The 18,369-nt window shown below is 45.7% G+C and overlaps 1 protein-coding gene across 1 annotated transcript in view; it reads left to right on the top strand.

Moving 5' to 3' along the window:
• LOC119406926 (calcium-transporting ATPase type 2C member 1-like) overlaps nt 1-18,369 on the top strand; it is a 119,337-nt gene that overhangs the window by 34,930 nt on the left and 66,038 nt on the right. Inside the window, 4 exon segments of the mRNA XM_037673721.2 lie at nt 5,195-5,337; nt 6,622-6,746; nt 14,156-14,253; nt 16,155-16,250. Of these exon segments, the coding sequence (XP_037529649.2) occupies nt 5,195-5,337; nt 6,622-6,746; nt 14,156-14,253; nt 16,155-16,250 (462 nt within the window).

The raw sequence follows: 18,369 nt of genomic DNA, 5'->3' as shown, positions 1-18,369 counted from the left end.
GATAAGTAGCGGGAGCCCCCACCAAGCCAAAAGACATTCTCCTGAATTGAAAAAGTCCCCTGTGGCATGTGAAAGCTGACTTCTCTCTGTCCCGCTCGTCCATTTCGACCTGAAAATATCCGCGACTAGCATCGAGCGTCGTAAAGTACTTCGCCCCGCCTAGGTTGGATACTAACGATGAAATGGATGGAAGAGGGTATGCGTCCTTCTTCGTAACCTCATTCAGCCTGCGGTAGTCTACACAAAGGCGATATGTATCATCCTTCTTTGGAACTAGAACAACCGGGAAACCCCATGGGCTGTTTGACCTTTCGACCACGCCTGTGTCGATGAGTTCGTCCAAGGCGGCGTCAAGTGCTTTCCGCTTAGCCAAGCTAATCGGTCGGGGATTGCATTTCCAAGGTCGTGCGTCACCCGTGTCGATTGTGTGCTTGACCAGCGTAGTGCGGCCCGGGCGGTCAGTGAAAATCGCGTCGTACTCGTACAACAGCGACGACAGCTGCATCTTTTCCCTTTCTGGCATGCTGTGTGCATCTGCCAAAAGCGGGTGCACTGACCTTCCCTGTACCGCGGCACACTGTTCTGGCGGGGTTACTCGCTTACTCTGCGCGCTTTCCTCCTCTCTCACTCGCGCTGCTCCCTGCGATTGGCATGCCGTTGTCAATGCGGGTGCTTTCGAGAAAAGCTTTAGCGCGTCTCCGTCGCGCTCTCGGTAACCTCCTCTTGCAATGTCAATGACAATCCCTGACTTGGCGAGAAAGTCTCGACCCAGGATTAGAGGCATTGACAACCCGGGAAGATGGACAAAGCGTTGTCGCCTCACGCGTCTTTCCCAGCGGATCACAAGTCTAGCCGCACCGCTCGATTGCGCTGTGCCCGAAGCAAGGCGGAAAGTGGTGTTGCTTTGTCTCAAGCGGATATTGTTCTCGCAGAGATGGTGCAACACCTCGTCCCCAAATAAAGAAGCGCTTGCCCCAGTATCCAAAAGTGCTACAAACTTCTTTCGAGCTATTGTTAACTCGATTAACGGTGCGGGCGAGTCTACGGCATCACCTGCGCGACAGACCGTAGGTGCTAGTGATCCGAGCGCATCGGTAGGACTACTGATCGCCGCGCGGTGCCCGACGTGGTTCACCGGCGGCGTCGTGCGTTTCCCGAACCGCGTGTTCGCTCCTGACCCGGCGTGCGGCCGCATTCGCGGGCGATGTGCCCCGGTGCGCCGCACCGGTAGCAAGGACCGCGGAAACCACGCCGTGCCGGGCGCTCGTCGCCACGATCCGGCGGGCCTCGCTCCGCGTTGCGCCGCTCGTCTGGGCTCGTCTCGACCACGTGCTCCTGCCGCGGAACGTCACGTGCAGGCGCAGCACGGGCCGTACGAAGCGCGTAAGCGTAGGGGTCCAAAGCGCGGTCTGACAGTTCCCAACCGCGCGGTACGTGCTCATCAGCGAACGATGCTGACGCGTTACCCCTAAACGCCTCTGAACTGACCGCGCCACCGTTCCACGCGCAGCGAGGCTCGAGTGACTGCGCTGCGGGTGGAGGCGGGCGGTACGCTCGCGCCGCGAGGATGTCCCCTTGTATGCGCTTCGCTTCGGCGGCGAGCTCTTCTAGGTCTGCGAACTTGCATCCCCTGAAGTGAGCCGCAAAAGTCGGGTGCGCTTGCCGTGTAACGCGCTCGACTTTCTCCGCGTTGGTGGCGAGAGGGTTAGCGAGGCGATACAGTTCGTCCATCGCCCGTACGTACTCCAGCAAGGATTCGTCCGGATGCTGGGTGCGTAGCTCCAACTCCCTCCTCAAACGCCACTCGTAATTCGCCGGAAGGAATTCGTCGCGGAAGCTCTCGCGGAACTCTTCTACCGTGCGGGCACGATGTCCGGTCAGTCGGAACCATCGGGCCGCTTGCTCTGTCAGCGACACCGGGACCACACGCGCGAGAAGTTCGGCGTCGGGAAGCCCCATTGCTTGCTGATGGTAGAGCAATCGGTCGAGATACTCATTTGCGCTCCTGCAGTCGTGGTAGCCACTGTAGGTAGGCATGTCTACCTTGACACGTGGTCCCGCACTTTGCGAAGGAGGCTGCGCTGTGTTTTGCAACGCGCTGGCTAAGCTCTGCATAACTGACAGCGCATTCTGCAAGAGTACCTCGCTCGAGGGCACACTATTGCCCGAAGACGCGACCACATCTGCGGCTTGTGCCGAAGCAACATGTGGTGGCATCTCGCTGTTCGCGTCGCGAGGTGACGGGGTGCCCGGCGTGGCGCTCTCCGTCGTAGGCCTAATCTCTCCTAACGCGGTCGCTGCAACACCTTGGTTGTCCCGCGTGAAACAACCAAAATTTACGCTGTCGGAAAGTCCAAACAATGCCCCCGCGTTAGCCATAGGATCGACATTCTGCGACGCGACATCAGACAACATGAACAAATCCTGGAATTCAGACATGCCCGTTGTCCTACGTTGACGGAGCGTCGGTAGTCGCTCGCGTCCACAAAACTAGCCGCGTTGCCAAATTCGTTAACGTTGGGCGCCAGATGAGGGGGTCCGCTCTATGTACGGCTGGTGCAGAAGCCTAGCTCCGGTCCCAGCCGCAAATAGTCGTACCGTGTCAACGTCCCCTTCCCGTAGCGCGCGTCATCGCAGCTACGACGGGTTCGGGCGAATAAGGCAACAGGCTAGCACAACAAACAACACTTTATTGCTACGTTAGCAATAACGCGTAAATGTCGCGTAGAGGGATAGTCCGCTCTCGTAGAAAAACAAAGGGTATGGCTTACACCTTCGGTCGATGATCGGCTCGCGGGTCTCGGGGCGGTGAGATGTTCCTTCGTAGGTCAGCAGGGCACGAGAGGCCGTCTCTCTGCCTGGTCGGCGGTTTTGTTCACCTCCCGTGTCCCTCTCCACCGCGAGGGTTGATTCCCTCGCGGGGCGAGTTCCCTTTCCCGCGAGCCGGGAAGCGAGGATTGGCGCGCGGAGTGGCGGGAAAGAAGGGGTTGTCCGGAAAGGGCGACGGTGCTCCTCTCCTAGTGGTCCCCCGGCTCCCGCCGTCAGTTCGCGATCGCGCCAGCCTTAAGGAAAGGAAATGGGCGCGCGTGCTCCCCCACAATGCGTACTGCACGCATTTAATAGGCGAGAACCCAAATGTGCCGCGCCACCATTCTTGCTGCCTCCTTGTGCGAGACCGCTAAGTGCGCCGCGTAGACGCGTTGCCTTCGCGGACCAAACCAACTCTCCATTGCCGCACCCGTGTGCGGTCAGGAAGTAAGTGTGCATCACGAACCCTTTCATGATAAATGCGTGCGTACGATACAGCAACAGTAAAGTGACGGCGTCAGCTTAGTTGCCGATGGGCTGCACACAACTAGAAACGATCGGCTTGACACGGCAGCGAATGCTGTGTATCGGCGGTGATTCGGCGATGTGTGTGCGCATGTTTACATGCGCACACGCATCGAGGAAAGCCGGACGAGTCGTCCGCTCTTCCGCCACAGTCTTTGTGTTCCGCATCATCGTTTACAAACACTTCATGCGAGATAGCCGTAATATATTCTGCGCTTTGCTGTGATCAGCGGCGCTCATCACGAGATGCAACAGTGGAAGTTGGCACGTACGTAGTTAAGCGGGGTTCGCGGCAGGTACCGAATGTATTTGCGAGAGCCTGGGCGCGCACCAAAATGCCTGATAATTGTACTGGGAGGCATTAAAGGGCCCCTCACCAGGCCACATAGCAAATTTTAGTTAGACGCTGGAAGTTGTTGTGTACCGAATGAAGAGCAGTATGCCGCAAGAATTTTTCAAATCGGTTCATTACGAGCTGAGAAAAACAATAATTTGTAGCGGCGCGAAACCATGATGCGAGGAGGCGAGTTTTAAACCCTTGCCACTCGCCCCGTGTAGCCTTAGCAAGCCAAATTCCTTCCCTGCCTTCTTCACTTGACACATACGCAGGAACACGTCATGCGCTTGCATGGTCACGTGCGCATGACGTGCCCGAGCAAGCCCGAGCACGCGAGCGGCGTTGCACGGCCGCTACCTTTCTTTTTATGTAGTGGCCGTGGGCGTTTTGTCGGCGTTCTCTGTGGTGTACTGCCTGTTTCTGCGGGACGGGCATGAAAGTTGCGACATTTGTACGGGCACCAGCGTGGCGGTATCATGAGCCAGTGCCGCATTAACGTTTACTTGGACGCGGTAGAATAAATGAGCATAATGAGTGCTCGAACGCACCAGAACATTAGTTTCGTTTCCAGGGCTGGCGTCTGCTCGATGCGCTAACCATGGGGACACGAACGCATGGGAAAGGGAGGCGCATTAACCCCGCATCTCGCTGCAATTCACGAAAAAAAATGAAAAAGACGCACACATTCCCTTTATGTGACTCATTATTTCTCTCAAGTTTTATTATCTATTCAAGCAACAAATTACACGAACTACACACGTCGTGTAAAATAATTATCGTAGTGTGACGTGCTACTGTTGGCGACGTCAGAGCACAGTCGTCTACGTAGAGGAGCGACGCCACAGCACTACCTTCTACGTAAGGCCATTTTCTCATGCACGTCATCCCCTCATTCTCTAAAGCGCGCGCCCGCGAGAGGAAGGGCAAGCAGCGTTCACCTTGAAATTTGACCCATTTCCGCGGCGCGTAGCGTTGCAAATTTTGGCAGACGCGATCGTGAACGCGCAGTGTATGCATTGCGCTCGTTATCTCAAAATTGTCAAACCTGGTGAGGGGCCCTTTAAAGCTATATCGGACGTGGCTGTGGCGATTTGACCACTTGAGCAGAATAAAAAAGCATGAATTTGTTTTTTCGGACTGCCCGATTTTTCGGACAATTTCGTGATCCCTAGGGAGTCCAAAAAATTGGCAGTTGACTGTATCTTGAGTCATCAACAGCACTGTCCAACCATGTTTTGTATAACACAGCTTTACCACTTCCTACCATGTGCAGAACTGTTTGAACGCCTGAATTGTATGCTGACCAAAGTGCTTGCAACATACGTATCTGCTGATCATATCTGCAGAGGGGAGGAGGGGGGTATACATTTAGCCGACGTGACAAGAACAAGTTTAGATCAAACTGATGTTTCAACATATCTGATATTGAGTTAATGAAGGTTTACTATATTTATATGCAAGCATTACAAGCATTGTGATGAGATTGAGATTGTACTTGATTCATTCTATTCTTTTTGTTGCCAGGCGCCGAAAACACCTCTGCAAAGGAGTATGGACAGCTTAGGCAAACAGCTCTCATTATATTCATTTGGTATTATTGGTCTTATCATGCTTCTGGGCTGGATTCAAGGCAGGCCCCTGCTTGAAATGTTCAACATTGGTGTCAGGTCAGTTGCGAGTTGTACTTTTGTTTAATTGCTGTATACATCATAATGGAAACATGAGTGTAAAGTAAAGTTTTAACAGTGCTTGTACTTACTTATTAGGCCATATTTGGCACTCTTGTTGAAACAGTGGCTTAGCATCATTTTCAACAATACATTTTATTTCCTGTTGGTAAATAATTCACCGAAATTCATGCACTAAAATTTTTGCCACAGCAGCAATTTTCTTTTGATCAGGTGTGTTACGGTGGTCTAGGGTAATTTATCTGCCTTTTGAGAACCACACAATAGTTGTAGGTACTGAGTAATAATATCAGGATTTACAGCTTGTATGGAATGTGCATTGTTGGCCACTTTTCCATTACCTTGTGTATGGAACTATGCACATTGTTCAGCTGAATTATACACCTTTACGTCAGGACAGAGAGCACCTCCTCTGTAAATTGGGTGCCCACACAAAACTCACTCACTGCAGCTTACTGGGCATTATGGCAATGCTCAAGGAGCTCTTGTTGGGAAGGTATGAAAGGTTTAGCTTTCATTCCTTTCAGGTCAGCACACTGGCATCCACAAATTCTCCCACTTCTATGACTATTACCAGATAAAAGTGACAAGCTGCTAACAACTGTTATGCTTTCAAGATGTTTCATGTCAAAGTTTATGAATGATGGGCATCAGCTTTTCTAACCACGCTGTGTATACTGGACATTTGTGTTGTGATAACATACTTTAGCGCCATGCACGGTAATGTTGCCGTGCATGGTTGTTTTCCACTGGAATTCATGCAGGAATAAAACTCCTTAGCAGCATGCACGTTTATTGCACAATAAATATGTAGGTTTTCCACATTACTATCAAGAAAGGAGAACCATGTTTGTTGTCATTGTTTCTTCTTGGTGTGCTATTGTTTCTTCTAGGTGTGCTTGAGTGCATGTCGGTGGAGATTTTTTTTTTTTTTTTTAATCTCACAGTGCACTCGCCTATATCAGTGCGACTGCTTTCATGTGAATTCAGCTTAGTTCTCAATGCCTTACATTGCTGCTTACATATAACTTTATCCTGCACACTCATTAAAAAAATTGGAAGTTACACATTAGTCTATTGTGACTGATATTTGGAAGTAAAGCTATGTGCTGCAACTTTCTCTCTGCCTTTATTTTCCTGATCTCACGGTAACCACATTCTGCCAAAAAAAAAATTCTGCACAAGGTGAATTTTACTGTAACAGGCTTGCTTGTGTAGGATTTCGGCTGTCTGAATTGTGTTTCATCTTTTTTCTCCTTGAAGCCTTGCTGTGGCAGCTATCCCAGAAGGTCTCCCTATTGTGGTCACCGTCACCCTTGCTCTTGGAGTGATGCGCATGGCAAAGCGTAAAGCCATCATCAAGAAATTGCCAACTGTGGAAACTTTAGGTGGGAAATTAGTTTTGTGCTGTGTCTGTGTTAATGAAGCCACAGAAAAGAGTTTGCAGAAAATACCACATCTGTTAATTGTAGTTTTGAAAGGTTTTTCAGCAACATGGACATTAAAAAGAATTTTTTAATTAAAAGGTCTGTTTCAGACAATTGAAAATACAGTTAACCATTTCAGGCCCAAATTATTTATTCACTGTAAGCAACTGGTTTTTACAATTTGAGATGCACACGATCATGGTAGTCCAAAAATATTTAAAAAATCTGTGCTTGCACTGTTCAGTCAAGAGTAATTAGTGGCAAAGTTAATTTATGAATTTATTATTTTGCAATGTTTTGATTATTTTTTATTAATTTCTTCAAAAATTATTTCTAAGGGTTAGCATAATACCCAATAGTCAAAATTTGAAATTTCAATACAGAACCAAAATACATGCCCTACTTCTGCACAGTGAAAGAAGCTGCCTCAGCGAATTGCAGGAAAAGTGTGACCGCTTCTGTAATTTCTTCATTCACACATGACCTCACTTTTTTGTGTGCACCAGGTTGGCAGCATAATTAGAGCAGATGCTAAATATGAGTTCTAGCAGAACAACCCATTTTTTTTCATCAGGTGGTTGCTTAATGACCTACAAAATTGACTATTCCAATTGGAATCACTAGGCCTGAAATCTCAATATAACAAATTCATCAAAACTCAGTATAATGAAATTCTTAATATGATGAAACCTTAAGTCCATGGAACACAAGGTATTCTTGACCTCAGTATAGCAAAGTTTCACTGCTGATTCAAAGGAAGACCAAGACAATAAATTGAAACTTCTGCTGGTGCCTGTGGTCAAGTGGGTGAGTTTCACGTGGTTTTTGCTAACACATTTTTCAAGTTGTATCTTGCAAGTGACTACGATCATTCAAGAAATGCATTTGTCCAACAAGGCTAGTATTTTGCAAATAATATAGATTGCTTGTTTGGCGAGAAAAAAGGTGTCGCTGCTTGTTTCTGGATATTACAGAGTTCACCCTCTACGATTCTGAACTCGCATGGAGGTATTCTGGACTTTCTGAAGAATAGGATGCATTCCGAGCAAAAGTGATTGAAACTAATAATAGGTGCATTTACCACAAATTAAACGATTTTTCAGTGAGTGCACTGCTGCAACAAGTTTTAGCTACACTCAGCGACAATTTTTCTTGGCAGCACTGTGGAAGCTACAGAGCCGAAGCACATCCCTGCTACCGTGCCAAAAAATAGTACCGGTGCTTAAGTTTACTGATAATCTTCTCAATGCTGCTTCATTTATTATGAGAGTCAAACAGTTGCGGGAAGTCGTAGGCAAAATACAGTTATTGTTCGCTTTGCAAGAATGCCTTCCTTTTCTTTCCATTTCTTAGACAGCACCACCTTTTTAGCACACCCGTTTTCCAAAGTAAACTTGGTGTCCATGACGTAGCGGGTCTGTGTGTGGCCGCAAATGCACTGTTAAGGTGGCGGTCCCACTCCAGTGGCAAGCGCTCGACATTTTAGTCATTGCTTTCTGGCGCACTGTGCTTGCTCTGTTCAGTGGATGAATATGAGGTGTATTACATTAGGAAGTTTAGTTCCCCGCTTTCTGATGACAGCTAGTATTGTCGCCTAGTCTGGAGCGTTATTTCATGGCAATGAAAACAGTGTGAGCAAAAAACAGCGTTTTTGCTGTACAAGCCTCTGTTGTACTGCCAGTGCGGCAAAACTGTTCAACGTAACGAAATGAAATTTGCTGAGCCTTTTAATGAAGCATTATGCAAGGTTTCTATGAAGAGATATTGCCAGTAAAGCAATTAGAAATTGATGCAGGCTCCAATAAAAATGGGCAAAACAATGGAAGTTTATGAGTAAATAACTTTTTTCTGTTCTTTGTAGAACAACAATATTGAATGGGTTTCTAGGTTTCAATGTACTTTGTGTCGATGCAAAGTTTTTTTGTGTTCTAATGAATAGTTCATGAAATATTACTACTTCAATTCGGCAATTTATGGCTCTACTTGGTCAGGCATTACTGACGAAAGGACAAAACTATCCAAGCTGAAACTCTGAAACCTCCAATATTCAAGCAATAAGCCTTTCTCTAGGTTTCTATGAAGAGAAAATTGTTCTAAGTTAATTAGAAAATTCGTAGGACAGCCGTGAATTTCGCTCATTTTTCTGCTTGCCAGGTTTGTGCAAACTTACTTTTTTTTCTTTTACAGGTTAATTCACAACCAAGTATTGCACATTAGCAGGACCACGTAGTGTCTTGTAATTACCAGTACTCACTAACTTTACGAAGCAGTGCTTGAAACAAAAGAATTTCAAGAAATAATAAATCTCTAACATTTTTTGTGGTGGCGCCATCTATGAAAAAAAATATGAAGTTGTTTCACGCTAGTTCCGACGTTCGTCAAAAGTGGCGCCTTGTAAACATTACTAAGCCGCCAAAACACGGATGGGTTATTTCTCCAGACTTCAGTGTTTAGCCCAGTGGCGAAATCTAGTTGCCACGTCTTCAATGCACAATGTAACCCCATGGGGCTGCTGGAAAAAAAAAAAAGGAAGAAAGAGAGGGATAGAGAGAGAGAAAGAAAGAAGGGTATGAAGCATGTTGCACTGTACATCATGAATGCATAGCCAGCAGGTTAGGCTATTGTGCCGAGGATTCCAGGAATTGCTTGGTTGCTCATCTTTGTACTCAGGTGACTGTAGAAGCATTTTTGAAGTAAACAAAGAACATGACCTTGCCTCCTCATATTTTTTAGGCTTGTATGACAATACCTAGAAACCTGCTTTCTGGAAACCACGCGGTGAGGTGGTGAGTGCATGGCAGTGTATGTGTGTGTGACTATTTCATGTGACGCCAGTTCAGCGATAGAGTTAGCAGTCAAACAATTGAAACTTTGCAAAATAGTTAGCGCCCCCTGGCATACACTTTGCAAACATCTCTAAGTTGGCTTTCCAGAAAGAATATTTTCCTACAAAACTCTTCTTTCCCTGACTGCTTTTCTCCCTCTGAGCGTGTTAACCCCTCCACATTCCAGCACGGGCTCAGCACCAAGGCTTTTGAAAACATACTGCAGGAATGTCACGCCTCATTGTAAGTTCCCTCTTGCACTTAGAGAAAGGGGGAAACAAAAGAAAGGAAAGACAGGGATTAGTGGTGAATGGAAAAAAAAAATTGTTTGTCTGCCCTTCTGGTAGAGGCGCTCCTGGGGAAGCATTGCTCTGTAACTATTTTGCAAGTTGTCAGTTATAGCGAGTCTTGTTGCCCCGACTGCAGCGAAAAGCGCAGATGGCTGCGCGAGCTCTGGAGCTCCTAGCTGCGCGCAACAAACCAAATGTCACGTGTCCCGATGCAAGTTTTGAAACGCATGATTTTCAGTAGGTTGTCTTGTCGTCGAAATATATATTGAATTTACAAGCGTAATAATTACACTCGCGTAATGGTAACACATCGGCTTTCGTCATTTTTGTTTAGAATGATCATCGTACCCTTGAAAATCACTGATGTGACTGCCATTTGCTGTCGCAGTGCGCGGCAAACGATAGCAGAAATAAAGATTGGACAGCGCGAAATAGACAACACGTGCACAATTTACGCTCCATGAACTAATAACCTCTACAAAACTAAATTTAGCAAATAATCTGTTTGCACATGCAGACCGTGTGGTATCTTATTTTATAGGCACCCCTCACTGACCAAAGCGCTCGAGGTAGCTCTTATTTACCATCTCATAATCGGCGGCCATAAGCATGTCCCTCCTATGGACCTTTTCAACGAAGGCTTTCTGAGGAGCTTCTGAATGTAGGGACATATGTATGAGGTAAAGCGGCACATACGCGACACCCTCAATATATTTACAGTCGAACCAAAACTGGTGACAGCAGAGACATCTCTAATTGCTATGCACGCGTGCATGGTCCGGGCTGTTCCACGCAAGCCAACACTGCGTGCGTTCAGGGCCAATGTCAATCTTTCTCGAGATGTCCCTGCACAAACGAACGGTCTTCTTCGCTTTTTTTAGAGAGCCAGAGAGAAATAGTTGGTTCAGAAACCGAATCGCTACTTCTATCAACCCTTTTGGCAGCATGGCTCAGCGCCTTACCGCTCTATTGTAAATAGTGCTACCTTTCCACGAGAGAGAGGGGGCACCTCTTTTCTGGACAGGGGGGAAGGTTGGGGGGGGGGGGGTGCGTCAGGCACATTTGAAACATCCCAAAGAAGCTTATGGCAACAGCTGCACCCCTGAAAAGAAGGGAAGAGCCTGCAACAGGTGCAGGCTCTTGCATGCTACGACGGCGGAGAGTGCCTTTTCCACCATTTTTTCCAAACGTGACCTAGTGGCGTCTTCTGGTGGCTCAAGAAGAAACCACTTGCAAGATGGCGACCGTGAAACCGCCACCTTAAGTTCTCCAAGAAAAATACACTCGTAAAATTACACTAAAATGTGCACTGAACAATCAAAATATTTCTGCCATTCACATTTTTCGTGTACGTTTATAATTTTCTAACCACGTTAACAATGCGAACGAGCAAAACCGAAATCGGCCGCAAGCTGCTGTGCTACTTGCGGAGCAACACGAATGTGCGGATGCCCTGCCTCCGTAGCCTTTGCTCCACTGTCAAGATAAGTTGTCGCTGAGTCTAGGCAGCCTTATTATTTATATTTTTTCGAGCAGCTTACAGTTATGCGCTGGCTGCACAGCTACCAGTTCTATAATATTATGCTGGTGTTCTGTGATAATCGCAAATCATGAGACTTCTGTTGAACCAATGCGTAGCAGCAACCGTGATGTTGCAATACAATCAACGCGGCTACTATAAATTGAGGTGCCGCAATTCAGGTTGTTGCCTTGCGTTCATGCAATTTTCGACCAAAGCTGTTTTGCTTTTGTGGCGTGCGACAGTTTTCGATGTTGAGCATTCATGGGACTAAGTGGAGAGCAAGTTGTTCGGTTTGGTGAACATGATAACATCGGTGTCGTAACATTTGAGGTTTTGGTGACAAGCCACAGTGGCGAAACAGGTGTGATAGCTTCACTTAAGACTTGTTATGACATTACATAGGTCATGGGTTTATGTGTGATGTATGGCCAGTGTGAAGAGTATTTCGCCAGCGTGGCATTGCATCATGGCCGCCAGTTCTCCAGTTCAACAAAATAGGATTGTTTGTAAAGGTTATTGACTTTTTTTCTTTGTGCTGCCCTATTTTAAGATTCTTGTGGCACTTTCCATCTAAAAAAGAATCCTTTAGCAACTATAATTTGCATAAGAGACCAAATTTCAATTTAATAAAGTTGCCCATTTTACCCAAGTAACGAAGTTACTTTGTTATATCTACATTTCGAGGGTCCCTGAAATGTTTTTTTTTTTTTTTTTAAGTTGTGCTAGCATTTAGGCTACAGCATTATCAAATTGTTCACACCATAAATTAAGCAACGCACCTTGTATCAAGGCAGCTACGGGCAATTCGGTTGTTCTTCTTCATAGCACTGCATTCCTCCTCAACTAATAAGGCACAGTCGCAGCTCTTCACTGCCAGGTGCGGCTGAGATACAACCGACTTGCCGCTCACGTTTTCTTCTCCACTACACCGATAGTCTGCAAATGTTAAGAAATATGTGGACAAATAAAGCTTTCTGAGACCGATCACCACTAATCGTAAATATGGAAATTGAGGTGGTATAGGGGGCGAAGTTAAGGCTGCAGACACGCAGATCGTGGCGTTGGTTAGAAAGAGAGAATCTAATACTCAATGTATAGATGCACTGCAGGGATTCTTTTCGCCGGTCGCTTTGCACAGGCACATAATGTCACAGCTTGACATGTCACCAATCACTAGATTTGCAACCTGCAGTGCAGCCAGGACGACCCATGGTGTTCGATAAAAGAAACCTTGAGTTCAACACTTGCTCTGCAGCTCACATCAACACCGAACATGTAACACAGGCAGACGACGCTTGCTATCCTCCATATGCTTTGAAGAGTAGGATGAAATTCTGATTGTGTATTCTGTTTTTGTTAGTTTTCTTATTACAACCAATTTTATATGGTTCCAATTTGTGTGAGCAATACTTGTTCACAATTACGGGGAGACCCTGCTTCAGATACATATTTCTTTATTTCTGAGTAGAGTTTTATGACACTTTCGCAGCTCGTGTATTTTTATGTCCTGATTTCAAATATGCGATTATTTCTCTGCTATATCAAGATATCAAATATTTATGTATACTGTTAGGAGCAAGATTTATTTATAAATTGTGAGAGTTATAAAGCAAATCATCATATCACAATAACCTGGAATGAATACTGTGTGCAGTAAAACAAGAATAGATGTTCTAGGCCCGCTTGAACAAAAGTTATGGTATGTTGAACATTCCCAGCATGATCCCAGCTTGACTCAGCTTGACATCGCTCACTTACATATGTTGCATAAGTCAGTTGGTATTATCACAAAAAACCCACATAATTTTACAGTGTGTGTAGCACTGCGAGCAGCTCCAAAAAATGGTCAACTACTTCAAACTTGTAGCAGTGAACTTGCCAAAAAATTTTTTTGTGGTAAAAGCATGTATTTATTCTGATTGCCTTTGTGCCTGGAATTCATCCTGTTCTTCAGAGAGCCCCATATAGCTTTTTTTCAATGTCTGGATCATGGAGAGCAAGCTCTGTGGCACCCCGAAATAAGTGGCAACGTCCTCTTTCTCGCTGTTCGAAGTTGCTTAAACGATACTAATCTTCTCAATGTCATCTGTTTCCTGAATGATTAAGATTGCATGCAAATTAATAGCATCTGAATGTGAGCCAGTTGGTACGTATCTATAGGTAAAACAGTGCAAAAGGAAATGCGGACAAGTAGAAACAGCCCTAGTCCTGTGTCTACTTGTCCATGTTTCCTTTTGCATTGTTTAACCTATGGATCGCTTGCAAGTCAAACAAAATCTCATTACATTTAGTACTGCTGCCTTTACGGCTACTCGTGCTTGTCGTTTGACACACTGTGATTCAAAAACACCAAATTGGGTGCTGGTGTGCGGTGTTATTTTTAAAAATATGTGCACAAAAACTGTGTTTAACTAAGCCATTTGACCACTGGTACCAGTAGAAGTTTCAATTTGTTGCCTTCGTCTTCCTTTGCGGCAGCAGTGAGGCTTTTTAATATTGAAACCACAGATAAACACACTGTGTTATATTGAGGTTAAAAACGCATTGTTTTCCATGGGCATAAAGTTGTGGAAAATAGGATTCGTTATATGAAGGCTTCTACTTCTATGGGTCCAAGCACCACCACGCTTGTCATTTGTGAATTTGCATGTGGCAGTGGTACTGCCTTCCTAGCTAAAGTGTCCATATATGAACTACCAATGAGTATAAAATGCTGTTCTTTTATTCCTGCAGGTTGTGTTAACGTTGTGTGCTCCGACAAGACAGGAACTTTGACAAAAAATGAAATGACTGTTTGCTCCATCATGACATCAGAGCTTTACCATGCTGAGGTAATGTTATCCGTCATTATCAACATTACTATGGGCACTTTACCAGTACTGACTTGGAGCTGTGCACTAACTTGCCTTCCCAGCATGGTTTCGCAGCTGCTCTAGTCAGATGTGCTTTTGTCTTGGAACGTTTTTTTTTTTTTTGTTCTGGGCTGTTCTTATTTAGCACAACTGAGCAGTTTAGTGCTAAACTCGATGCGGCATTTTTTGCACTCCATATAGCTTGCTTCAAACAGATAGTGCTTATGCCATGCTAACTTTCATTGCTTCAAGACCTGCCACTTCACCAATTGCTCATCGGTGCTATTGCTCATTGTGGATTCAAGCCAAAGTTCCCAAAGAGATGGTATGGCCAGACAGCACTGCTAGTTTAGTGTACACTCGAGTAAATGTTTTGTGGTTTTTACTAATGTTTGCCACTGTATGTTTATTGAGACTCGGTCGCATATTAGTTAATGATGCACTTTGTTGAGTAGTTTACATACTATGTTACATAGAAATGTTCCAAGCTGAATGTTTGTTGCCAGCCACAACGTAAACAAGGGATGAATGTCTTTTCTATAAGTTGCTGCAAACATTCAAGACATGAATACAGATGTCTTAAGCCAGGGGAACGGCATAAGTCACTGCGATGGCTTAGTGGTCGTACTGCCTGGCTGCTGACCCAACAGACGTGTGTTTGATTCTGGCTTGGTGGTTGCATTTCAGTGTAGCCGAAATGCTAGAGGCCCATGTACTGTGCGATGTCGGTACGTGTTAAAGAACCCCTGGTGGTCCAAATTATCCGGAGCCCTTCACTATGGTGTGCCTCGTAATCATATCGCAGTTTTGGCACATAGAACCCTAGATATTATTTTTATTAACCAACATGTTGAAGGGAGATTGCATGAAAAATGAATAATACGTTTTTTTATTACACCAAAAAATGCTATTTAACTTTAAGCACAGCATCCTGTGTTGCCCAGAGCCTTGCCAATAAATGTAGAAAACACGATAAGCAAATGAGTTAAACTGATTTCATACACTGACTGAACAATCTACTGCTGCATTCTGTGAAACATTTTCTAGCTTAGCCTTCTAGCATGTGTACTGTACAGAAGTGCTTGCACTATTCTCACTAGCTTTAATGAGCTCCAAAGGACAGATTTGGGACATTTACAGGTCTTCTGAAGTATTGAACAAAGTCTTTGCTGTTCTTGCAGTCATTGTTGACAGCAAACAACTTTGGCTTGCTGGACTGTACTGTCGTTATATACTTATTCGTTACTTTCCACGTGAGGGAATTGCAGTTATGGGATTGGAGTTGGTGGGGGTGACTTTGTAAGCAGAGGCCAGCTCAGGTAATCGTTCCATATGGCACATGGTCAGACATGGAGACGTCCACAGGAGCACAGTGAAAAGGGTGTACTGTTCAATATTACCTATGTATATGCTTTATTCATTATATTTAGCATGAATGTTAAAAATGGGATATAAAATTTTTTTTTGGAAAATCATAAAAGCTTTTTGTAATCGTCGCCAAGCACATATTAGTGAAACACGTTTATCCTACAAAGTGATATGCTTAGATGCCAAAACTGAGCAGTCGAAACAAGACAGAAGTCCAGACGTTGTAGAACAAGAAGTGTTGCTGGAGCCAGCGTTTCGACAAGGAAACATTTCTTTTTCACAGCCTTTATAAAGACAAGTTCTCTTGTTGAAATGTTTTCTGTAGCAACAAACTGAGCAGTATGTGACAAAATAAGTTCACCTGTATGGTTTATTGCTGATGAGTACTGTGAAAGTAGTGCCAGTGTGGAAGAATAGGATACAGGGATGTTTGTATAAACTGGCAGGATGATTTCAGCTCTATGGGTTAAGGGGTTGATCAGAACATCTGTTTCTTTCTTTTTTCTTTTCAGGTTACAGGTGTTGGCTACAATGCAGAGGGTCATGTGATCCTCACTGAGCCTGGGGAGAGAGATGTCCAGATGGATTCAATGAGGTTACTACTTGAGGTAAAGCTATCAGTGCTATTACTTCTATTTTTGGGAGCTGTTGTGCGGATTATCCATAATTTCAGATTTTGCTTTTTCCTGTTGGTTCACTAAAAAGTTACCGAAATGGGCTATTAATTATTAGTAGGAGGTGGGAATATTCAAATTTTCTTATAACATATTGAATAGTTTCTTCCTTTTCATTCAAGAATTTAACCCCTTCAGGGTCAAATTCTTTTTTACCCAAACGTGTGCTTTGGTTTTTACTTTATTTTTTCTTTGTTGCAGACTTAATATCTTACGAGTGACTTAGGTAGTTTTTTAAAAATTCACCCTTAATTTTTTTGTAGTGACCGGAAAGTGACAAATAATTTATATAGATATAGACGCATTGCTAATTCAGAAGTAATAAAAATTAAAATTAGAAACAGATTTCTTTATTACAGTAAAAATAAAGTATGTTAGTTGGAATAGATATGTTTTACAGGCTTAGAAAAATGCACACATGAGATTACTGTCACTTTTGTACCATTCAGAATCGTCATGCCGCACTCTTCTGAGAAGTTGCTCCTCGGCCATGTTTCAGTTTTGAACTGTTTGCAATGCCTCATCTTGTAGTGTGCACTTATCTCGCAGGAGTACGGCCACTAGCATAGGTTCGGACTTAGCGAGCCACAGAGCCGCGTCTGCCGTCGCCTCGTGTGAACTAGCGCGCCGCTGCACACGCACGTTCGAGCGCAAACAGAGGCGCCGAGCGCAGCGCGGCAAGTACACAGTACTGCTCTCGAGATCCGCAACACTTTATTGCCTGCGGCAACACCACAAAACGTAGTACAACGCCCGCTCCCAAAGGCGGCGGGAGAAGCAGCAACAGGCTTAACCACGCCACGGGCGAAAGTACAACACAAAGGGTGCCGCGAGCACGTCTCCGCGGGCAAAAGGGCTCACGGCGGCACGCCGCTGAGGGAAACGGACCCTCGCGACTATGCTGCGTACTCTTACGATCTGCGACCACAGGGCCCGATCGCTCGAGTGAGGGCAAACCTTGCGTTGGCTTCGATAGGTATGGTTTCGGCGTAGTAAGACCACGTGCGAATGCACCGCACCGCTCTTCAGCCTAGCGTTCGGAAAGGACAACGTAAGGTAAGCGCTCGCCGCTGGCGCAAGGCACTATTAGCGAACTCCGTCCGAGCGAGCCAGGGGCGTAGCCAGAAATTTTTTTCGGGGGGGGGGGTTCAACCATACTTTATGTATGTTCGTGCGTGCGTTTGTATGTGTGTGTGCCTATATACGCAAGCAAAACTGAAAAATTTCGGGGGGGGGTTTGAACCCCCCCAACCCCCCCCCCCCCTTGGCTACGCCCCTGGAGCGAGCCCAAACAAAGGAGCCGATGGATGGGAAAGAAAATACGTGCTTACCCTACGAGGTCCAGAGAAAGTCTCTCCCGCCGCGCTAAACGTCTCGCGAGACTCGAACGCGGCGCCACCATCGAGATCCGGCGCCGGGGTGAGGGGTTTTGACATCACCCCCGCTCGCCCAGCGCCGTAGGACGGTGGAGGAGGGGAGCGTCATGATCGGACATGAGGATGGCAAAAATAGGCGAAAAACCCGCGCAATGGCGACAGGCAAGCCGCAATCCTCACAGTCTCAACGGCTGACATCTAATGAATCTGATCCTGATTTTGCATTTGGGCAGTACTCTAAATTGAAGGAATCGCTGTTCACTTGTTCACAGCATAGACAGCAACATGCATGCCCCATAGCAAATTCCAGCACTTACAAGAGAACTATGGTTGTGCGCCCTCCGAAAAGCCAAACCAGGGAGAAACTACCAGTAACTGTTCATCTCATCGCCACTGAGAGGCAATCAGTTTGGTGATTCCCAAGAAAGAACATGCGCAAGCATGTTAGCATCGTTTGTATACGGTGGTATCGTTTGTATATACCCGTGCCTGCCTGTGAACAGCTGAAATCGCACCCGTGGTCAATGAACAAGCTAGTATCAAGTGGCCATCCTTTTGAGAGACTAGAGACCAGATAGGCATCAGTTTTTTGCGAGTGCAATGGAACCAGCTTGCAAAACAAAACTAAATTTACCGCTACGGGCCTGCACATGCATGGATGTACGTGCAGTAGTCAA

Source organism: Rhipicephalus sanguineus, chromosome 1 (genome assembly GCF_013339695.2).
Source record: "Rhipicephalus sanguineus isolate Rsan-2018 chromosome 1, BIME_Rsan_1.4, whole genome shotgun sequence".
NCBI classification, from domain to species: Eukaryota; Metazoa; Arthropoda; class Arachnida; order Ixodida; family Ixodidae; genus Rhipicephalus; species Rhipicephalus sanguineus.
The sequence above is the reverse complement of the archived record's forward strand: the minus strand, read 5'-3'. Positions and strand labels throughout refer to the sequence as shown.